The sequence below is a fragment of the Corylus avellana genome, chromosome ca1, assembly GCF_901000735.1.
Source record: "Corylus avellana chromosome ca1, CavTom2PMs-1.0".
Lineage (NCBI taxonomy): Eukaryota > Viridiplantae > Streptophyta > Magnoliopsida > Fagales > Betulaceae > Corylus > Corylus avellana.
In genome coordinates this window covers 20,761,326-20,782,387 of record NC_081541.1, presented here as the reverse complement: position 1 = coordinate 20,782,387, position 21,062 = coordinate 20,761,326, and the positions used below count along the sequence as shown (strand labels likewise).

The 21,062-nt window shown below is 35.4% G+C and overlaps 1 protein-coding gene, 1 long non-coding RNA gene and 1 pseudogene across 2 annotated transcripts; 2 read left to right on the top strand and 1 right to left on the bottom strand.

Moving 5' to 3' along the window:
• Window positions 1-21,062, top strand: part of LOC132167239 (uncharacterized) — a 101,008-nt pseudogene that overhangs the window by 52,605 nt on the left and 27,341 nt on the right.
• Window positions 2,919-9,885, bottom strand: LOC132177432 (putative pentatricopeptide repeat-containing protein At2g02150). Its single transcript, XM_059589760.1, is given in 7 exon segments — window positions 2,919-3,478; window positions 3,956-4,069; window positions 5,301-6,006; window positions 6,515-6,587; window positions 6,749-6,888; window positions 7,084-9,745; window positions 9,748-9,885. Coding segments are annotated over 2 exon segments (2,343 nt in total). The 5' UTR covers window positions 9,782-9,885; the 3' UTR covers window positions 2,919-3,478; window positions 3,956-4,069; window positions 5,301-6,006; window positions 6,515-6,587; window positions 6,749-6,888; window positions 7,084-7,436.
• On the top strand, window positions 16,661-18,237 carry LOC132175307 (uncharacterized). The gene is made up of 4 exons (XR_009439416.1): window positions 16,661-16,726; window positions 16,867-17,163; window positions 17,269-17,341; window positions 18,100-18,237. It is a non-coding gene; the product is annotated as an uncharacterized LOC132175307 (long non-coding RNA).

Sequence of the window (21,062 nt, the reverse complement as noted above, 5' to 3'; positions counted from 1 at the left end):
TTGTGTGTGGCAGTTATTTCTGTTAAGATATCATTCCCTCTCCTTGAGTTTTGTGTTTTCCCTGTGATGAAATAAGATGGTTCTTTTGTCCAAATTGATACAATGTGAGCACAAGTGATCTAAGTGCTTTCATTTGTGGTTATTCTTGAGCATGTTTTTTGGTTGTCAATCTATCTAAGGCATTTCCCTGATAGCACAAGTTTCAAAACTAGGATATATATTTTTTTTTCTTCAAGTGTCTCATGCCTATCCAGTTTGAAATTTTGTTTTTTTGATCTTTATGCAAATTGACCCCATATGTCTGAAACTTTCTGGCCAGCAAGTGTCAAAGTTTTCTCATTCACATTACTTTTCAACAGTATTATTTTTTATCCTAAAATTTGTAACCTAAAATTTTCTTGGTATTGAATATCTTCACAAGATTTTATCAAACAAACTTGAATTTTTAGCTTGTATTGCTGTTTTCGGGTAAGCCATTATTTGCACATGTTGACCTCATAAAAGAGAACAAGCTTCATGTGTTTCCTGCTGTCCATTCACCAAAACTGTTGTAAGATCTGCCCTTCTTTTATAATTTTTTTTTTTTAAAAAAAAGTCTGAAACAATAATATCTATTTTTGGTCATTTTTTTGGTATTTTAAAAAAAAAATTAAAAAAAAAAACTATTTTTTCATAATGTTATTTTTTAAAATGTCATTTTTTTTTTTTAATTTTTAAAAATTATAAAAGAAAACAAAAGTTGGACATGGGCAAAACAGTTCTATAATCCTTTTATGAGAGCGTCATCTGTGTGGTCATTGCACAAAACAAGGATTTTGTGCAATCCACTCAGAGTTTGACACATCATTATTGAAAGAAAATTGCAAGAAAAATATATATGAGCAAAACACTAGATTATTTCTCTCACAACCATTTGAACCACCACTCGCCTTTGTTTGCCGCCAACGTTGCCGCCTCAGATCACCTCCGTCAACCACGTGGGGTGGCGCTAGCCACCCCTGACGGAGAGAGAGGGAGAGAGATCCGGCGGTCTTTTGGGGCGGCGCGCGGCCAACCCCTGGCCAGATCTGGGTGGCGCCGTGTAGGGTGGACCGCGGGGCCACCCCAGGCCATTGGGTGGCCGGTGATGCTATGGCTTGTTGGAGATTCGCGATGCCGTGGGTCTTGAGGTCCGACGATGTTGCGGGTCGACGATCGGCGATGTAGCGTGGCTAGGGCTCCGGTTGTCCAAGGATCGGTGGCTTTGCAAGCGTGGAGACTGGCAGCGTTGCAGTCTGGTTTGGAGGTTTAATAGGGTGGCTTGGGTCCTTGACAGCGGTGGATCGTGAGGCAACTCCAGCAGCAGCTGTTGGGTCTTCGTCATGGATCTCGCCATGACCCACCTCAAAACCTGCCTGAAACCATCGTGACCCACCTCAAAACCGGATTCTAATGCTTCAAAACTCGTTTTTGGATTCAAAACTAAAAGGTAGAAGTAGAAAGTGAACCCTTTAAGGATTTTATCACCCTAAAGGCTGAAAAAAGAAACTCCGGTGTCGGAGAAACGGTTAGACCCGTGGGTCTGGCCATGACCCGCCACTCCCATGGGCTGATGCTCCTCCAAGGCTGCCACTTCTAATTTTTTTTTTTTTTAACTGTGAGAATAGAAATTATTTTGGTATTTTGTTCTCATTTTAAGTTTATGTAATAAGCTGATGTGTCAATTGCTAAATGGTGTGCACAAAATAGGGTTTTGTGCACCGACCACATTGAAGATATTCTCTCCTCTTATTTGCAAGTGGAACCGGGTACGTGTTTGAAAGCGAGCATGACAGTTCCTAGCCTTCAATGGCCAAAGTGTTCCATTTGGGATTGCAGTTTCAATAAGTGCGATTTTAAAAATTGTTTTTTAATTTTTAATTTTTAATTTTTTTTTGAAATCACTACTTTTTAAAATCGCAAAGGCATTTGGTAAAATATGTTAAAAAAATTCAAATATTTGTTATGCAAAATCGCAATTTTGGTTTAAATTCGCGCTTTTTTAAATAAACACCTCCTAGCTTGCTTATAAAAATTGCAAATTTTTTTCCTATTTTAAATTAAGTGCTTTTTAAATCGCAATGCCAAACACCTTAAGTTTTGCGATATATTTTAAAAACACAAATTATTCTTATGAAATCGCAATCCCAAACACACTCTAAAGCTTATTGGGGGTTGATCCTATGTCAATACCTAGCCTGTATTGCTATAAAGGTTTGTCTAGGTACAACACCTTGTGTTATATGTTTGATTTACTCCTTCCCACGATATGTTCTCCTTTCTACTATCCTAGAGGGTTGGGATAAAATAAGGATAAGTTTTTATACGGGAGAGAAGGGAGGAGTCTATGATTTACTTATTCACTTAAACTGATCTCATGTGGGGTGTGTGTGTTTGTTTTTTTTCTTTTCGTTTTCAAATTGAGGGCTAGAATCCCTCCCTTTAGTGGGGTTTTAAGGTGACCAAAGGTGAGCAAGGAATTAGGGTTTTGACTTTGAGAGAGACCTAATAAATGATGAAGTTAGGGTTTCAATTTTAAGCGGTTGATAAGGACCCCGCTTGTTAGTGCAATCATTTTCATGATATATAGTCAGTGATTTTTTTTGTCGATAATTAAGGTAATCTTTTATGATGTAGGGTTAACGACACCGAATGAGGGGTTGAAGACTGAGGTGTAGGACGCCGAGTAAGTAGGTTAAAGTTTTAAGCAGCCTCAGAACAAAAGAAAAGAAAAAGAGAAAGGAGACACTTACACTTCCATTTTATGTATAAGTATTTTTATTGAAATGTAATGCTATTTACGTATATAAAATTAATATCGTGTGATGAGCCTTGTATATTTTGTAAAGAGACAGCAAAGTATTTTGTATATGCAAGTATTTTTGTGAAAATGGCAAAAGACTGATGAAGAGCTATTAACAAAATAAGCATGTATACACATTAATGTTATGATCTCCTTTATTACCTATATGACTATTTACAAGGAATGGAGTCAACAATTGTTTTATTATCGCCTCAAATATAATATTATTATGAGGAATGCTACACTTCCCAAAAAAATTCTCCAAAATTTGTTTTCCAAATGATGTATCGCAATTTTATCATATGATGACACATTTTCCAGAAGAATTGATTAGATAGAATTTTGACACATTATTTGAGAAGCAAATTTTGGAGATTTTTTTTGAAAGTTTAGCATGTCTCTGTTATTATTACTCAATGGAATTAGTTTCAAGAATGTAGAAATGTTTTCAAAGGATATAATAAGAGTATTGAAGGTACAGAAAAAGAACTTGCACTGTAATGAAGGCGGCAGCAAGTCAAGATTTTGTTCCATATTCTCCTTCAACAGCCACAGCAGCACAGCAGCAGTGGATCAGTGTTGAGGATGTAGCAGCTTGGATCTCTACCCATGTAATCTCCTCATCTCACTTTCCACGGTCTCACCAAATCGCTATTTCTGCAATACAACAAACAAAATGATTATGCGTACCATACAATGAAACATTTGGTCTTCACATCAGGAGTACAGGAGTACATGGTTGCTATTATTAGCACCAAAAAAGAACATGCATTTGAGATTACCATCAATATATTTGTTGCTGAAAATTACCGAACATATCAGAAATTATAGAACACAAGGTCACTAGTATTTTACATCTATAATTAAAATGTTGTTATGCCACTTGAAATTCTAGAATCATGTAAATGTAAACAAAATTCCTTTGGCAGTGACCTTGGCACCCGCTCGTATGAACTTCATTCGTTCATCTGTCTTAATTTGTGAGCTGAAAAAGGCCAACCATAACATCATGCACATATCTACTTTTTGTATCATATTAGAGAGCATTGATAAAATAATGTCGCCAAACTGGCACTGATTTGACCAACTAAATTTTAACAAAGAAAAAACAATAATGTGAACTCAATAACTTACTGTTTCTGTAGATGCTTGAAACTAGCTGGTCATGCCATTGGGCAGCTAGATCAAGGCAATCGGCAGTGCTCGCATATGAAACAAAATTGGGTGCTCAAACTTGGCATATATGTCCTGCAGGATGACAACGTTACAACATTATGCTGTTGATAAAGGTCTTGCCAAAAAACAATAAGATATAAGCTAAATAGCAAGTGCATTTTCTGACACCAAATCGAAAAAAAAAAAAAAAAACAAACAAACTCAAGAACCTCGATAAATATATAAGACATTCCAGAACACTAAATAAATTATATTTTTGCAGTCACTTATCTGAATCCATTAACTACAACTCCTGAAAAAATAAAGGTTACCTGTGAAAGTTCAGTGAAACTCTTCAACGCCCATTTGACATAACTACTAGTTTCTAATCAAACAATTAAGGAAACCCTATAAAATCCAGAAGAAAAGAAGATACGGAAACACACACTAATATTTTTATGGAGAACTCATGGACAGAAATAATTTAAATAAGATCCTACCTCTTAATCTAAAGAAGGATGAAAAGAGCAAAAAGCACAAAGAGATATGGCCCAACATGTCACCAGAAAACTATAAAGAAAAAATGACCATAACAGGTCTCAAAATCTAGATTTTATAGGAAAAGCATCTATAGTGGCAGATGTATGCAGGTTCAGTAATTATCAAAGAAGAAAACACACACAAGCACAGAGCCAATGATCATCCCATTACTTCATTGAAAAGCCAAGCAAAGCCCAAATGGATATGTCAACTATGTGATTGTATGAGTGTGAGACCAGCCAATTCTTGCAGCTACCCCTGATTTGCTACCAGAAAAAGTGCCAGCGTTGCCAAAGATATTGCTGGACTTAACACATAGCATCTTGAAAGAACCCAAGACGCAATAGAGCAGCTGAGGAACGAAAGTGGCATTGGTCTCAGAGGCGGAACCAGGATTTTGTGTTTGGTGGACGATTTGTTTTTTTTTTTTTCTTCTAATTAAAATGGTAGGCCGAAGCTATCAATTGTGACTATCTTACCTAAGTGTGAACATAGTAGCACCTACTGAACTTATATAATTTCATAGTAAATCACAAGTCATTTTTGTTAGAATTTTATTATAATTTTTATTACCACTAACAAGTGAAAGAATGATAAATAAATTAAAGAATTAAAACCCATCAAATTAACCAACAATGAAAGCTAAAAACAAAACTTGTATAACATCAAAATACAGTAAATACTCATTCAAAATCTTAATCTTATGACATTACAAACACACATTAGCATAAATTATTAGTAATATAAACTAAGCACAATCTATATGATTCAAGAAAAATTGTACCTTTGAGCATGAATTGTTTCTCCTAACAAAATGCCGTAGGCTCCCAACTACAATAATGCTGAGCATGAGAGTATGAGACAAGCCAAAACAATGCTACAGCCTGCAATAATTAAGATAACCCAAATTTTAATCCTATGAAATCTCAAATTAGATAAGTCAAAATGTTAATTTTAATCTTTAACAACTAAGCTGTGAAAATTATTCACAAAAAAAAAAAAAAAAGGCGTGAAAATTATCTAGAAGAAAAAAGAAAATATGAGAGTTTGAGACAAGCCAAATCCACTCCGGCGAGGGCTCTCTCTCTCCATGCGTGAATCTGGAAATACCCAAATCCAGCAAATACCCAGTAATTGTCATTTCTTCGTTTTTCCCCACCATGTGACTTAGCAAGCTGCTGTCTCTCTCTCTTTATTACCCATTCTTCCTCTTCTTTCTTTATTATTTCTAAGCCTATTTTTCTTTCGAGTCATCTTGGACTTGGCAGGGACTTTGCCAGTGAAGCAAATTTGAGTCTTCTCTCTCTCTCTTGCTCATATTCAAGTGCGGGCTTCAAAAGCCAGACACCCAGATCAAGTTGATGCGCTGAGAAGCTGATTTTGAAGCATTTGGGTGATGGGTGCTTGAATTCACCTTCAGTGATTTGAGGTAGACTTTCCTTCCTGTTTTGATGAAAATGGGGATTCATCGTCTTCGAGTGCAGCCAAAGCTGCTCAAAAGGAATAAAAAATTATTTTGGGGACAATTTAAGAAATTTTCAGTGAGAGAGAGAGTGCTGAAGATAAAAAGAATAAAAAAAATTTTGCTGGGACAATTTGTTGAAGAATTTTTTGGTGAGAGAGTTTTGGGGGGACATCTTCAGTAATTTAGGGGGACAAATTTCGAAATTTGGGGATATATATAAAATTTCACATGCTAATATAAAATTTCTGAAAACTTTTGGGGGGACGAATACTCATCAACGTACATCCGCCCCTGATTGGTCTTCCCTAGCACCTCCAAGTCTTTATTTGAGTGGATATCAAGCAATTTTTATGCCTCCAAAAGATAAATATTTTATTTCCTTTTTATTCTTAAGAGTTATTTTATTTGCTTATCCAAACTAAATTCTTAAATTCTTTTATTTTCTTCTCTTTGTTGCCAAAGTGGCACCAACCTGACCTACTAAATTCTAAAAAGAAAAAAGAAAAAAAAAGAAGGTGAATTCCATAGCTTACCTTTTCTCTACATGGTTGATCCTTATTGGTCATGCAATTGGGCAGCTAAATCTAGGCCATCGACATTGCTCACCTATGAAACAAAATTAGGTGCTCAAAGGTGGCTCAAATGTCATGCTGTACAACAACATTACAGCATTATGATGATTATAGTGGACTTTACCAAGCAAGTATGAAATAAGAGCCTAAGCTATATAAAAAAACTGGTAGGATTTCTGTAAATCAATACTGCACCTTGCTTGTCCAAGCAATCAGAGCAACAACCAACTCAACTAATATTGTTTACATCCTCGGATGCATATTGCTTTCACTTTCACTTTTGTGCTGAACCTTGAGCCCAGACATATCTTTCTTCCAACTCAGGAACCACCCAGCTGTTACACATAATTGATGAAAGTATGTCCAGATTCTTAAAAGAGTTTAAAAGAAAATGTAGGAAAGATTTATGGCTATCAATTTTGGTTTAGATGCATTTACAAAACTATTGATTACTATAAATTTTAGCCATGTCCTATGATGCTTGTTACTCTATTTTTTTTTTTAATGATCAGAAAAAGGTAATCACTCACCTTGACAGAAAGTTTAAGGTAATTAAACCAGACGTAAATAATCTGGGTTTTCTGCTGAAGATCGCATGAGAACATCAGACTAAAATCGCATCCAGTGGACAAATTTGCATGATGAGACCACAAAAAGATCTTTAGATGTGATACACATCGAGTATCAGCAACAGCCTATTTCATCAAAAACCGTCAAAACACAACTTGGCAATGTCATTCCATACAGTCAGACGCCCATGAGGAACTTTGTATCCCTTGGGTTCTTATACCTCCATTTAGGAAAAGGAAAACCATCATGTGCTTCCGATTCAATTTTTTTACGAAGCCCCATCAAAGTAAGGATGGTGAAACATTATTATCTCTCAAGTTTGCAAATTAGGAACTGCACAATCACGACTGCCAGCAATTAGACCCCTTTTCACCATTTCATTTTGCAATTCAATGGCTTCATTCATATTTCCCAGTTCATAATACTTCCTCAATAGACAAATACAAAGAATCTCATCAGGAAGGATACCCTTCCCAATCATCTCATCAAGAAGCTCTTTTGCAAGTTGCAACTGACCACATTGAGAAAATCCCCAAATCAAGGAAGTATAGGCAGGCAGATCAAGCTCCATACCCATATTAATCATTCTGTCTCGCAGGTCCAAAGCTTCCTGAAGATTTCCGTGCTTCAAGTTCCCATCAATTAAAGCGGTGTAAGCATTTTTATCTGGAATCATACCCTTGTACAGCATTTCATCAAACAGCTTCTTGGCTGCTTCAATGCTATTATTTTTACAAAGACCATCAATAAGTGCTGTATAAACTGCAACATTAGGTTGGATACCAATGTCATTCATGCAATGAAAATACTTAATTGCCTCTTCAACCAATCCGTTCTTACACAAACCATCAATTAGTGCACAATAAGTAACAATATTGACCTCAATATCCAAGTCCTGCATTTTTTGTAGCAGATTGAGTGCCTCTGCAGTTTTCCCTGCCTTGAAGTAAGCATCCAAAAGTGTTGTGTATATAAAATGATTCGCACTTACACCATGACAGTTCATTTCATTGATTACAAGTTCAGATTCTTCAAACTTATTTTGGCTGCACAGACACCAAATGATGGTCCCATACAGCATAATATCCACTTTGATGCTTTTCTCCTTCATTTCCTTCAAAATTTCCATAGCATTCTCTATTTTCTTAGCCTTAGTATACCCATGAACAAGGGCAGTATAAGTTTGCTGGTTAGGAATTATTCCAGCCTTCAGCATTGTCCTAAAAACTTCTTCTGCTTCCTTTATCCTCCCATCTTCACAAAGGCCATCCAGTAAAGCTGTGTAGGTAACAATGTTCAATTTAACTCCTGCCCACAACATTTCATTAGCCAGCTTCAAAGCATCATTTAGATGACCTAATTTACAATTTGCATCTATCAAAGAAGTGTAAGTAAATTCATTGGGTAAAAGACCAACTCGTCTCATGTCCACAAAAAATTTAATCGCCTCTTGCCTCATCCCTTCCTTACAAAAAGCATCAATTAATGTGCTATAAGTTACAACATTTGGTTTCAACCCATTGATCTTCATCTCATGTAGAAACTCAAATGCTTGAGGCATTCTTTCAAATTTACAAAAAGAATTAATTAAAGCGTTATACGTTATTACATCAGGTTCACAACCTGCAGACTTCATTTCTTCAAATATAGAAACCGATTCATCTAATAATCCAACCTTTCCATACCCATCAATAAGACAATTATACGTGACAATATCTGGCATAACGCTAATGCGCTTCATTTGTTCAAACAAGCTTCTAGCTGCTCCCAAATCTCCTACTTTGCACAAATAATCAATCATTATATTATATGTGAAAACTGAAGGTGAAATCCCAGCCCCAACCATATCCTTAAAAAAATTCCTCGATAATTCCCCCTTCCCTGACTTTGAAAGACTATGCAAAAACATATTACAAGACCGTGCTTTCGGAAAAACCCTATATTTCCTCATCCTCAAAAAACACTGGCTTGCTTCCTCGAGCATTCCCACCTCAACCAAAACACTAAACAAAGCGTCAAACACTCCAAACCCCGGAACACAAACATTCCTTGTGGACCACAACACGTCAAACACATGGCAACCCGGCAAAACCCACCTCAACAAAACCAGCTCTCTCAAAATATCATTTGCATCAAAGTACATTCTCGCATAAAACAATATATGAATCAAGACACAATAAGATTCCGTGGTGTGGCGAAACCCGCTTCGGGTTCTGGCCCATTTGAAGAACCTCAAAGCTAACCTAGGATCCCCTTTTAATTCCACCAAAACCTTAGACACCCATATCGGCGCCAGCGCCAAATCAAGCAAACTAACAATCCTATAATCTTCCCACTGCTCTAGTTGAATAATATTACGCATTGATTCTTTACTTAAATCATCAAAAAAACTATTGGAGCCTGATATGGAGACAAAAGGGTATCTGATTATGAAAAGGAAGCCGGTGAACCAAATTAAAGGGCAAGAAAGCGAAGAAGCATATGATGATGAAACAGGAAAAGCATTGAAAAATGGGTCAGTGGGGCTTGGAGGGTTGGGAGAGAAAGGGCTTACACGGTGAGAGGCTCTGCGACCAGCGTGGAAGAGACTGCGAAGGAAAACGAGCATCTTTGGTAGGAAATGAGATGACTGATAATAACTCCGTCAATTAGATCCATTTTTTCTGGGTTTTGGGTGAACAATAGGTGTTCATATCTTTTCTCTTGAGTTTTCAAGGAAGATGGAAATGGTGATGGTTTAGGGTTTATGAGTAGAAAAGCTGTTGAGGTTTTCGGCTTTTAAATATGTGATGCTGCGGCACAGGAGCCGCAAGTCCGCAAGTGTAAACATTCAAACGGGCCATAACTCCAAGCCCACCCACTACTCCTTTTTCATCGATTCATGAAAAGTGAAGATTTAGAGCTTATTTGGTTGTCTTTGAGAAGCCTAAAAAGACGTTTAACATTCAAAAAAAATTTGTTTGAAGAAAAAAGTAAACGTTTAGTAAAAGAAATTTGAAAGCATTTTTAAAGATAAAAAAAAATGGCCAAAATGTACTTTTGACAAAAGCTTAAAAAAGTGTGCTCTTTAGAGCATGTGTGGGATTGTGTTTGAAAAATAAAGCTTTTAGTAAAAAAAAAATTTTTTGTTTTTTTTTTTTTTTTTTAAAGTAAAAAATCAAAAAAAAAAAAAAAAAAAAAAGCTTTTGAAATTTTTTTACCATACATGTCAACTTTTAAATAACACGGCTTTGTAAGTATTAAAAGTATTTTTTAAACTCTCAAATGTAATTCAAAACATACTCTTTGAATTTTAATCACCACAATATTGTTACTTATTCTGCATTAATTGATGGTTTGTGTAAGAACTGATTGGTTGAAGAGGCAATTAAGTATTTTCATTGCATGAATGACATTGGTATGCTACCTAATGTTGCAGTTTATAGAGCACTTATTGATGGTCTTTGTAACCCGACCATTTCGCTCCACCCCATTCTCCCTCCACCCAGATTCTCTCTCCATTGGCACTGGCGCCGTGATCCCCACTGAAACCAACGCCGTGATCTCCTCTCCCCATCGTCACTGCCGCCGACCGACCCCAAACCCTTTCCTTTCCCCCTTTTTCTTCCCCAACCCATATTCACTCCCCACGAGCATCGTGCGTCCTCTCCTCTCCCCACCGTCACCGCCGTCAATGACCACCTCCACTTCCTTCCATTAGCTCCGGCCGGAACCCATTCCCCCACAAATGGTAGCTCTTCCTCCACCGTCACTGCCGTGTGCATGCCCAAAACCACTACGAGGTACCTTTTCTTTTCCTTTCTTTGAAAATCATTTCTGTATGTTGTGGGTTGGTTATTCTGAATGGTTTTGCGGAGGAGCTGTGATTTTGTTTCTAGGGTTCTGGTAAATTTCGTTTTTGTCGGGTCAACCACTCTCTCTGTTTGCCAATTTGTGCCCTCATTTGTTAACAAAAATGCCACCAAATTGCTTGTTTTTTTGTTTTTGTTTTGTTTTGTTTTGTTTTTTTGTTTCACACTGGTTGGTTTGGTTTGAATTTGTTTGTAGTAAAGTGTGAACTAGGTACTTACGAACGGATCAAGGAGCGGAAATCAAATTTGTGTTCTGCCATATTATGTAAATATTGAAGAAACTAAATAATGGAAGTGTACAGGCCAATAGATATAACAAAGGTAACAGCAACTTTGAACATTTTTGGAGAGAGAATCCCTTTGATAAAATACACAACAACCACCACATGGATAATAATGTAAACCTCCAGATGAAAATTAGCAACAAGAAATCAAGATAGAAAGAAAGAAAAGCAACATGATATAAAATGGACAAGGTCAAAAGTGAAAGAGAACAATCTTGTGGCAAACTGATCAAAATCTAAAAGCTTCAGTGAACCACATTGAATCAATGTCATATAACAATTTATCTCAAGTCACATCTCTAATTGATGTATTTCAAACACTTCCTACTTCATGTCCCTTTTTCTTAGTCCTTATAAAACTCTTCCCTGCTTGCAAGACATCTCTATTTGAAGATGTTGTTGGCCTCCAAAACACCGTCATAGAAGTATTTGTCTTGACTTATAACTCTTAGAAGTGGCATGGCCCATATATGTAGTCTCAATAGTGCCAAATAGAAAACTAGGTGAAACAAGTTGCTTTTTGAAAAAAAAAAAAAAAAAAAAAAAAATCAATAGATAAGGCATGGAAAGCACTTAGAAACGGAAAATCATTGCTCAACACTAATAATTTTTTTAAAAAAAAATATTAAATCTGATTATAAGTAGGAAAAAGACAACTCACCAAAAATGATGCAAAATGTTCTGATGTATATGGTAATGGTCTAAATTTGAAGTTTTTCCATGCTTTGATTTTAATATTTTTAGCTCGTGTAGCTGCAAGTTTAAGGACTTGATATTTCTTCTATTAAGATAGTTTCCGTAAAGCTGCCCGATATTGGAACTATGTTTTGTTTGGGGTTAGTGATGGTTTACTTCATTGTAGCTTGCTTTGGATGCTCAAAATCATTAAAGAATACGCAAACAAAAACAAAAAAGATAGTAGAAAATTTTGAACATTTGTGTATTGTTAATGCTTACTAAAGCATGCAGCACTTCTAAATATGATACCCGATTCAATAGAAATGTGGTGCGTCATGTACATTCCATCATAATTGTTTACTTTTGATCAAAATTGGAGGCAGCCCCTTGAATTTATTTCCTAACCCCCTCCCCAGTAAGGAAATAAAGTGTTTTAGTGTTTTATTCGTTTGATATTTTTTGATGCAAATTTGTTTGCAGGTTGGCCTAACAAGGTGTTGTATTATATTTTTCTAGTGTACCTTCTTTGGTTACTCTATCAACTAAGACGGTTATATATAGATATTATTGCAGATATAAGTAAACTTGTCATAAAATGCATAAGTTGAAGATTTCTTGCTTTGAAACAACTCGATGGGGATAGGGGAAGAGAGCAAGCCTCCTAATCCTTCCAAACCAGCTTCTTCAGCTCAAGTATCCTTGTCTTTTTCTTAACCCTAATTATATTCTTTTACATTTTTTTTTTTCGATGTTTTAAAGTATTCTCATTTATTTTTTCAGGAAATTCCAACAACGCATTATTTTGATTGGTCGAGTTCCATGCAGGTTCATGATAAGAATATGTTTAGTTTATTTTTGTATTTTTTTTTCTAAAGAACCAAAAAAATCATTATGACTATGAATTTTTTTCATTATTTATATGGATTAGTTTTGGATACTCGGTGTTTCTTGATTATGCTTATTATTGTCCTGGAGCTACGTTGCCCCCATTTTTTGCCTCAACAGTTGCTTCTACAACTCCCCACCCCTATCTATCAAGAAGCCAGGTAAATTATAGCTATTCTTTGGATCATGTAGATGCACAATGCAAACACGTGCTGCACGTGTGACACAATGCACACCGTTGCTGCTTATAAATATTGTGAAGTTTATGAATTTCTCATCTAAGTTTGTTACTATATCTTATGTAGACTCCAAACCCACTACATGTCAATGTAGAGTTGGAAGGGAAGGGCCCCTATGGAAATGATCGAGTTTGTACTAAAAAATCCATGGGAACTCCTGGAAGCGTAGGCAATGACGGTGCTTCACATTGTTTCTCTTCCCCTCTTGTTAATAGTGTTGATAGTGGTAATGAGGGTACATTAGATGCAATTGAAAAGAATAATGAGAAACATGTACATTATATCATGCATCAATAGGGTTTGGTTTCTCAATTGATAAGTTTAGTGTTTTATGTATGCATATGCCCTAATGATCGAAATATTTATTTATAGCATTAGCTTTACATTCCTCTGTTGATATGTTGTTATTTATTTGTTGTCTTATGAAAACGTGCCAATCAATGTAGGATTCTTATGGAAGTAAGGAAAGAAGGTTTCACCATATGGTTGCAGATGGTATATTTTTCAGTTTCAACCTAAACGATTCTTGCTTATGTGTGACCATCTATATTTTCATCCCCTCTTGGTTGTGATGATTTTGTACTCACTATAACTTCTGCAAGAGCCAATGCACAAAGTCACACTGTTGGGGCCATTGGTGAAGCTTCAGTGCCTCCTACCTCATTACCACTTGTGATGGGATCTGAATCTGTAATGCTTGAGCAATTGATGCAGGTATTAATGTTAGAGGTTCCCCCTATCCCCCCAATTTAATAATCGTTTCACATCCCTATTGTCAATGTAAAGTATTTATATGTTGCTTCTAATGAAAATGCTACACTTACTAAAATTTATCCATAAAATTCATTTCCTAAATGATGTTTTAACATTCCATGAGAAAAATTATTTTGGAAAATGTGTGACCATCTCATGGGATGGTGACACATTACTTGGGAACCAATTTTAGGAGAAAAATTTGGTAAGTGTAGCATTTCTCTGCTTCTAAAGGAGAGAATATATTACATGTTAAAAGTTGGCATTGTGGTTGTTATGAACCTAACAATTCTCTGCTTACATAGATTCCAAATGACGACGAGCCGTTCCTCGAAGTTGTCCCTCAAATTGGTTAGTTAGTCCTTATAGTCTTTTATTAATATCATTGAGTTTCTTTCTCATAGTAAATTTTACTCATTAGTTGTTGATTGTCGTTTAGTGAATGTTGTGATTCCAATCTTGTCCCGATATGTTGATTGGGTAACTGTATTTTTTATTTTTTTTGTCATCTAGATGGAAATGAAGTTGTCTGTGATTTAGAGTTGGTAGACAAGGATGATAATGATGTGCAATGTAATAAGAAAGTAGCAGAACTGGAGGTAGGAATGAAGTTTAGTTTTGAAAAAGAATTAAAACTATATTATAGGCGGTATGCTCAGCAATAAGGGTTTGGGGTGACATCTAAAGGAGGTAAAAATAATCCAGACGGGAGTCATAAGTATGTCACCCTTACATGTGCTTGTTATGGCAAGAAGCAAACTGATGCAATTAATATTGACAAGCCAAATCCAACAACGAAAACTGGGTGTAAGGCCAAGTTTAATGCATTGTTCAAGGATGGAGCATGGTGTTTAACTACTGTTAATGTGAACCATAATCATGCTTTAGGCCCTAGTAAAACAAGATTTTTTCGATGCTATAGGAGGATAGATGATAATGTGAAAAGAAGGCTCGAATTAAACGATATAGCTGGGATAGGTGTGAGTAAGAACTTTAACTCTCTCGTTGTTGAAGGTGGAGGGTTTGAGAATCTGTCATTCATAGAGAGAGATTGTCAAAATTTTATTAGCAAGGCAAGACATCTTCGGCTTGGCAAAGGAGGTGCTAGAGTACTCTATGACTACTTTACTAGAATGCGAGAAATGAATGATGGCTTCTACGCTGTGATGGATTTGGATGATGACTCTAGGCTAAAGGAATGTGTTTTGGGCTGATGCACGAACCAAGGCTGCATATGAGTATTTTGGGGATGTGGTTACATTTGACACAACGTATTTGACCAATATATACAACATGTCATTTGCTTTTTTTGTGGGAGTAAATCATCATGGTCAGTCAATACTTTTGGGGGCGGGATTACTATCAGGTGAGGATACAACCACATTTGTTTGGTTGTTTGAAACATGGTTGAAATGCATGAACGGCCAAGCTCCACTTGCAACAATAACATATTAGGATAAGGCTATGAAAAGTGCAATTGCAAAAGTTTTTCCTAAAGCCCGACATAGATTTTGTTTATGGCACATTATGAAAAAATTCCCAGAGAAGCTAGGATCACATGCTCAATACAAGTGTGGCTTGAAGAGTGCCATACAAAGTGCAATCTATGACTCTCAAACTTGTGTTGAATTTGATAACAGTTGGCAAGGTGTACTTGAAAGGTATAATCTTCGGGATAATGCATGGTTGTGTTGGTTATATAGTGAGTGGGCTCATTGGGTATCGACGTATTTAAAAGATACATTTTGGGCCGGAATGCAACTAGACAATGAAGTGAAAGTATGAATGCATTTTTTGATAATTATGTGCACTCTAGAAGCACGCTAAAGGAATTTGTTGGCCAATTTGACAATGCTTTGAGGAGAAAGGCTGAGAATGAGAAAGTAGCTGATTTCAATTCTTTTAATGCCATCATTCCTTGTATATCTCATTTTTCTATTGAGAAGAAATTTCAAGAACTTTACACCAATGCAAAGTTCAAAGAAGTTCATAAGGAGTTTAGTTGCTTGATGTATTGCAATTGCTCTCTTATTAAAAGTGAATGTGCAATTTCTACCTACGAAGTATCCGATGAGGTAACAATTGATGATTACACAAAAGAACAAAATTTTTGTGTTTACTTCAATGGAGATGAAAGTGAAGTTAAATGCACTTGTGGGTTGTTTGAATGTAGAGGAATCTTGTGTAGGCATGCCCTTGATGTAATGACATTAAAGAAAGTTAAATCTTTGCCCACAAAATATTTTCTTGACCGATGGAGGAAGGATTTGAAGCGCGCATATACTCTTGTTGAGAGTAGTTATAACGTCTTCAGTTGCAACCCTGATGCCCAAAGATATGATTGCTTGTTGAAAAAATGTAGTGAATTAGCAATGCTTACATCAACCAGTGAGGACCATTACATGGATGTCATGCGTTGTGTAGACATGTTGCTAGCGAAATGCAAGTGCTCAAGGTATGAACCCTGTCCACCCTCCCATGATATTCCACCCCCATCTTCCAAAAGTAATGAAGCCATTGATGGTGTAGTAGTGAAAAGTACCAAGGTTCTTAGTCCTACAGCGGTTAAATGTAAAGGCAAGGCACCATTCAAAAGAATGGGTCTACGGTTGAAAAAGTCATGACACAAGCAAAAAAGAAACATCAGAGTCACAACAATGCTAACCAGAATGGGAGAAAAAATCAAGTTGCTTATTTTTCTTCCTTTTATGAGTGTTTCACTTATTCTTATTAAACTCGTGATCGCATACAAACATTTCAAGCATATTGTAACACATTTGGTATCTTTTTAAATTGAAGGCTTGCCAAGGAATCCAAGAAAGGGAATTGAACACAAATGAAGATCCATTGGCTTCAATAACTGATACCCAATATGATTGCATAATTGGAATGCAGGAAACTGCTTTTAGTAAGGTAAATACACTTGAAGCTCCCTGCTATTGTCAAATTACATTGTTATGTCATTGTCATTCTCCTTTTTCCTTTTCCCTTTTTCTTTTCTATTTTTATTTTAATCTTTAATAACTTATAATGGTTTCTTTGTTTTGCTGCAGGATATGGGTTTCAACCCATTTGAATAGGCGATTGAGCATGTTGTTTTGTTTTTTGAAAGCATTGCTCTTTTTTGTTCAACTAGTGCTTTTAGTACATGTTACAAGAATTTTTTGGACGCATTGCTCTTTTTTGGCTGATCGTGGTGTATAGTTTTTGCAAGTGTGGAATAGTTGGAATGGTGCATGGTTTTTGTAAGTGCTGAACATGTGGAATGGTGTACAGTTTTTGTAAGTGTTGAATAGATGCAAGCTACTTTTGGCTACAACAGCTACCTATCTATTTGCTGTATCCATGAGGTATTTCCAAATCAATTGTCGATCAACATTGAAAGAATTATTACACTAACTTTTGAATTGGATAGCACATTGATAGAATTTAATTTTCTATTTTATTTTACATAGATGAGTATATGATTCATCTGTTTATTCAACTAAAGAGCTGAAGAGCTTCATTGTGATCTAACTCATTAACCAGGTATGACCTAGTTTTTGAATTTGTGAAGGGCTATAGAATGTCAATTGGTTGCAACATGCATTCAGAAACTGAAAGGGGAAATTTATTTGTGATGGCATAAAGTATTTTTATCATGGAGATTCATTAGAATATCTACACTGAAAAATATACAAAAGCTATTGCATACAGAAAATGGGAGGAAATCACATGTGGCATTAATTATTTGCACATTGTTTGATGTTTAACAGCTTAGGTGCATTTTCCTATATGTGTTGACTTTTGACGTTGTTGAAAAGTCTTGGCATCATCAACATGTAGCTTAGTCTATGCCGTCAGGAAGTTTCAATATGTATGTAATTGTACAAGTCAATCAAAACCCACTAAGAATATTGATTTTGTTTTTTGTTTGTTGGTACTTAGTAGTGCTGCTATTGTCATAAAAAATGTACTAATTCTCCATGTATCTTTCACCTTTCTTGCAAGTTGATGTAGAGATTTCATTTAGAACAATTGAGTTGCAGAAAGCATAAAATCTAGACCAATCCACAAGCAGGTCCTATACAATCTTCTTTGCCCATCTCATTTCTTTACCAAAAATTGAAGGCCTTAAACTCTTATTTATTTATTATTAATTTTTTTTGCCTGCTAGATTTTTATTTATTTGTTATTATTATTAATTTTATTTGGCTGGCATATTACTATATTAAGATTTTGTTCTTATTGGCATCATCAACATGCAACTTCCAATTACAGTGGGTTTTCTCTTTGGCATTGTTCAGATGCTGCTCTATATAGTTTACAAGAAGGCCAATTCGGTTCTGGTCTTGGAGGAGTTGAAGCTGCATGTACTTGAGTACATCATTAGACATATGCTCATTACCACACTTGTATGGTGGTTTTTAAGTTTATTAACATGCGCCCACTAAGAATATTTATTAAGTTTCAATATGTATGGCTGACGAGTACTACTTCACCAAAGCTTAATTAACCATTCAAGATCATGTTGTGGCTTTTAATTTGTGTGTTAATGTGAATTTGAATGATGATTAATTGAATATTGATTTCACATAAAATTTCTATGATTGCTCCTATCAAGAGAACATGAGAAATGCAACCTGATCGGGAATCAAATGCATCAATAGATGAGGAATAGTACATACATAAATTGTGATACTAAGATCAAAGCTATTATGTCTTTGTTATATAACATGATATTTCTTGCCTACAAGGTTGTCAAATTAGTTACCAGTTTCTTTACTTCTTTCTTGAGAAGAAGTGAACAACCTAAGGCTAGTAATTTAGAGAAGTAGATTTTATTAATATTATTCTATAAGGGAACGACATTTATTAACTTGATTAAAGAAGATAATTCAAGCAATTTCCTCCTCCCATTTCCCTTGCAAATGGTTAATTTGTTGATGATCTCTTGCCATTCACGGACTCACTTAAAATAAAAAATGAAGCGTACTATTCTACATGAATGGCCATCCTTATAAGCTACAAGTCACAGCTAGTAGAAGGTTAGATTAAGCCACTCTCGACCTCAGTGTTCTAGCACAATCTCTTTCTTTTTGGATAACTCAAAGATGTAGAGAAAAAAAGTGGGGTTTTGTCTTGTTCTACTTTGTTTATTTCTTAATTTTTTTTTTCCTTGTATACTAAATTGTTTTCACATTAACAATTGTTTAATTTTATGTTTAAGATCTTGCAATTAGAAAGACACCAACCAAGAAAAGAACACAAAGATGAGTACTTTTAAACATGCAGTGTCATGTCCTTCCAACATGTTCTATCATTCATGAGATCCCTACAAGAATATAAAACACTTAACCCTTATCAATATAAAAATGAAAAAGAACAAAACATGCTAAATAACTGCAATAAGAATAAACCGATAGCAAGCTAACATTTATGGAGATGGTAGGAATGAACTCACCACGTTTTAGTCATATGATATAGTCAAAACGTATTAGAGGCAGTCAAAAGTTCCACTTACTGAAAGAAAGAGGACAATGACAAATCATTTCCAAAATTTGTTTAAAAAATCAAACTCAGTTATAACATTGAGGAACACAAAAATTTTAAATGGATGAAAGATTACAATGACAAAGCATGCTTGTAAGAGGCTTTATAAAAGTAGAAGCAAATGGAATTGGAAACGTAGTGAAAAAGAGGCATGTAGTTCATTTGTCACAATTGACTAGTTTGCATAAATCTATTACTCCTTCTAAATTAAAAAAAAAAAAAAAAAATCCAAACATAGAAGTCCAATACACACACTCTTTGTGGCAGTGACATACATGGTCCTTTGTTTATATATTTTAAGTACAAAATTAGAGCACTAGTAACTTCATGACGGTTTAAAACGTAAAAACAAAATGCAATCTAATAAGCAAATATTTCATTAAATACTTCCGTAATATAACAAATCAACATGATAGTTTTCCTAGGGCTGGAAGTCAGATAACTCGGTTACAAAAATTGCATTTTCGTATTTAGCACCGCCATGGTCAGTAAAGTCAAAATTTTGTCTTCGGCTAACCTTCTTTTCCAGTACCGACGTGATTATGATGACAATCTGTAATGTCGGTCGGTAATGTAGTAATCTTCGCTAATCTTTTATATGACTATATGTTTAAGCAAAGAAATGAAAAAAGACAGTCAGTAAAGTCGGTCGGTTAAAAATGTTATTCCGCCTACCGAACCGAGTTTGTTGGAAATAGAAAAAGTCTACCGCGTACCAGCCGTCAGTTAAGCGGTGATAGTCAATGTCGCTCAGTTCTTGGCCGGCAAGTGGTATGCAGTTATTTTGCATAGCCCTAGTTTTACCTATTGTTGAATAAATGGACAAAATTTTTCAAGCCAATATAGAAAGAGCAGTACAACCTAACAAGTCAAGAGATGAGAAGTTTTGGCGTACCTGTTGGTAAATGAATAGGATCACAATGAAGCTCTCCAGCTATTTAATTGAATAAAAAGATTGATCACATGCTTACCTATTTAAAATGAAACAAAACAAAAAGGTTCTATCATTGTGCTATACAAATCAACTCTCATACCTTTGAATTAATGTCATTTAATACAGTAAAGCAAAATAATTGATTTGAAAATACATAGTAGGAATAGTAAATAGATAGGTACCTCTTGTAGTCGAAAGTGGTGTCCATCTATTCAACGCTTAATAAAACCATACAAAAATCATTCCACAAGTTCAGTACTTACAAAAACCATATAACATTCCAACTATTCCATACTTACAAAAACTATACACCATTCCAACTAATTGACACTACAAAAACTATACACTACCATTAGACAACTACATACTCAAAAGGTGGTATCATCTACTAAAAGCACTAGTTGAACAAAAAAGAGTAGTGCTTTCAAAAAGAAACAAAACAGCATGTTCAATCACCTAGTTGAAGAGGTTGAAACCTGTATCCTGCAGTAAAACAAATTTATAAGTTAGCAAATTAAACAAACTTGCAGAAATTATAAAAAGCTTTAACAAGAATGAAAAGATAAGGGAGACAAGCAAGTACATAATTTCTTTTGACATGGAAAAAAAAAATGAGACTAGGAGAGAGAAACAGAAAAAATCTAGGTTCTTATAAGCAAAACATTACACAATCGAAAGTGCCACCACCAACAGGTGCTAATGCCAACTTCTCCATCCTAGCTGCAATAAACTTTGTGATTTCTTGTAAACCCTACAAGTATTTAATAGTTTTGACACTTACAA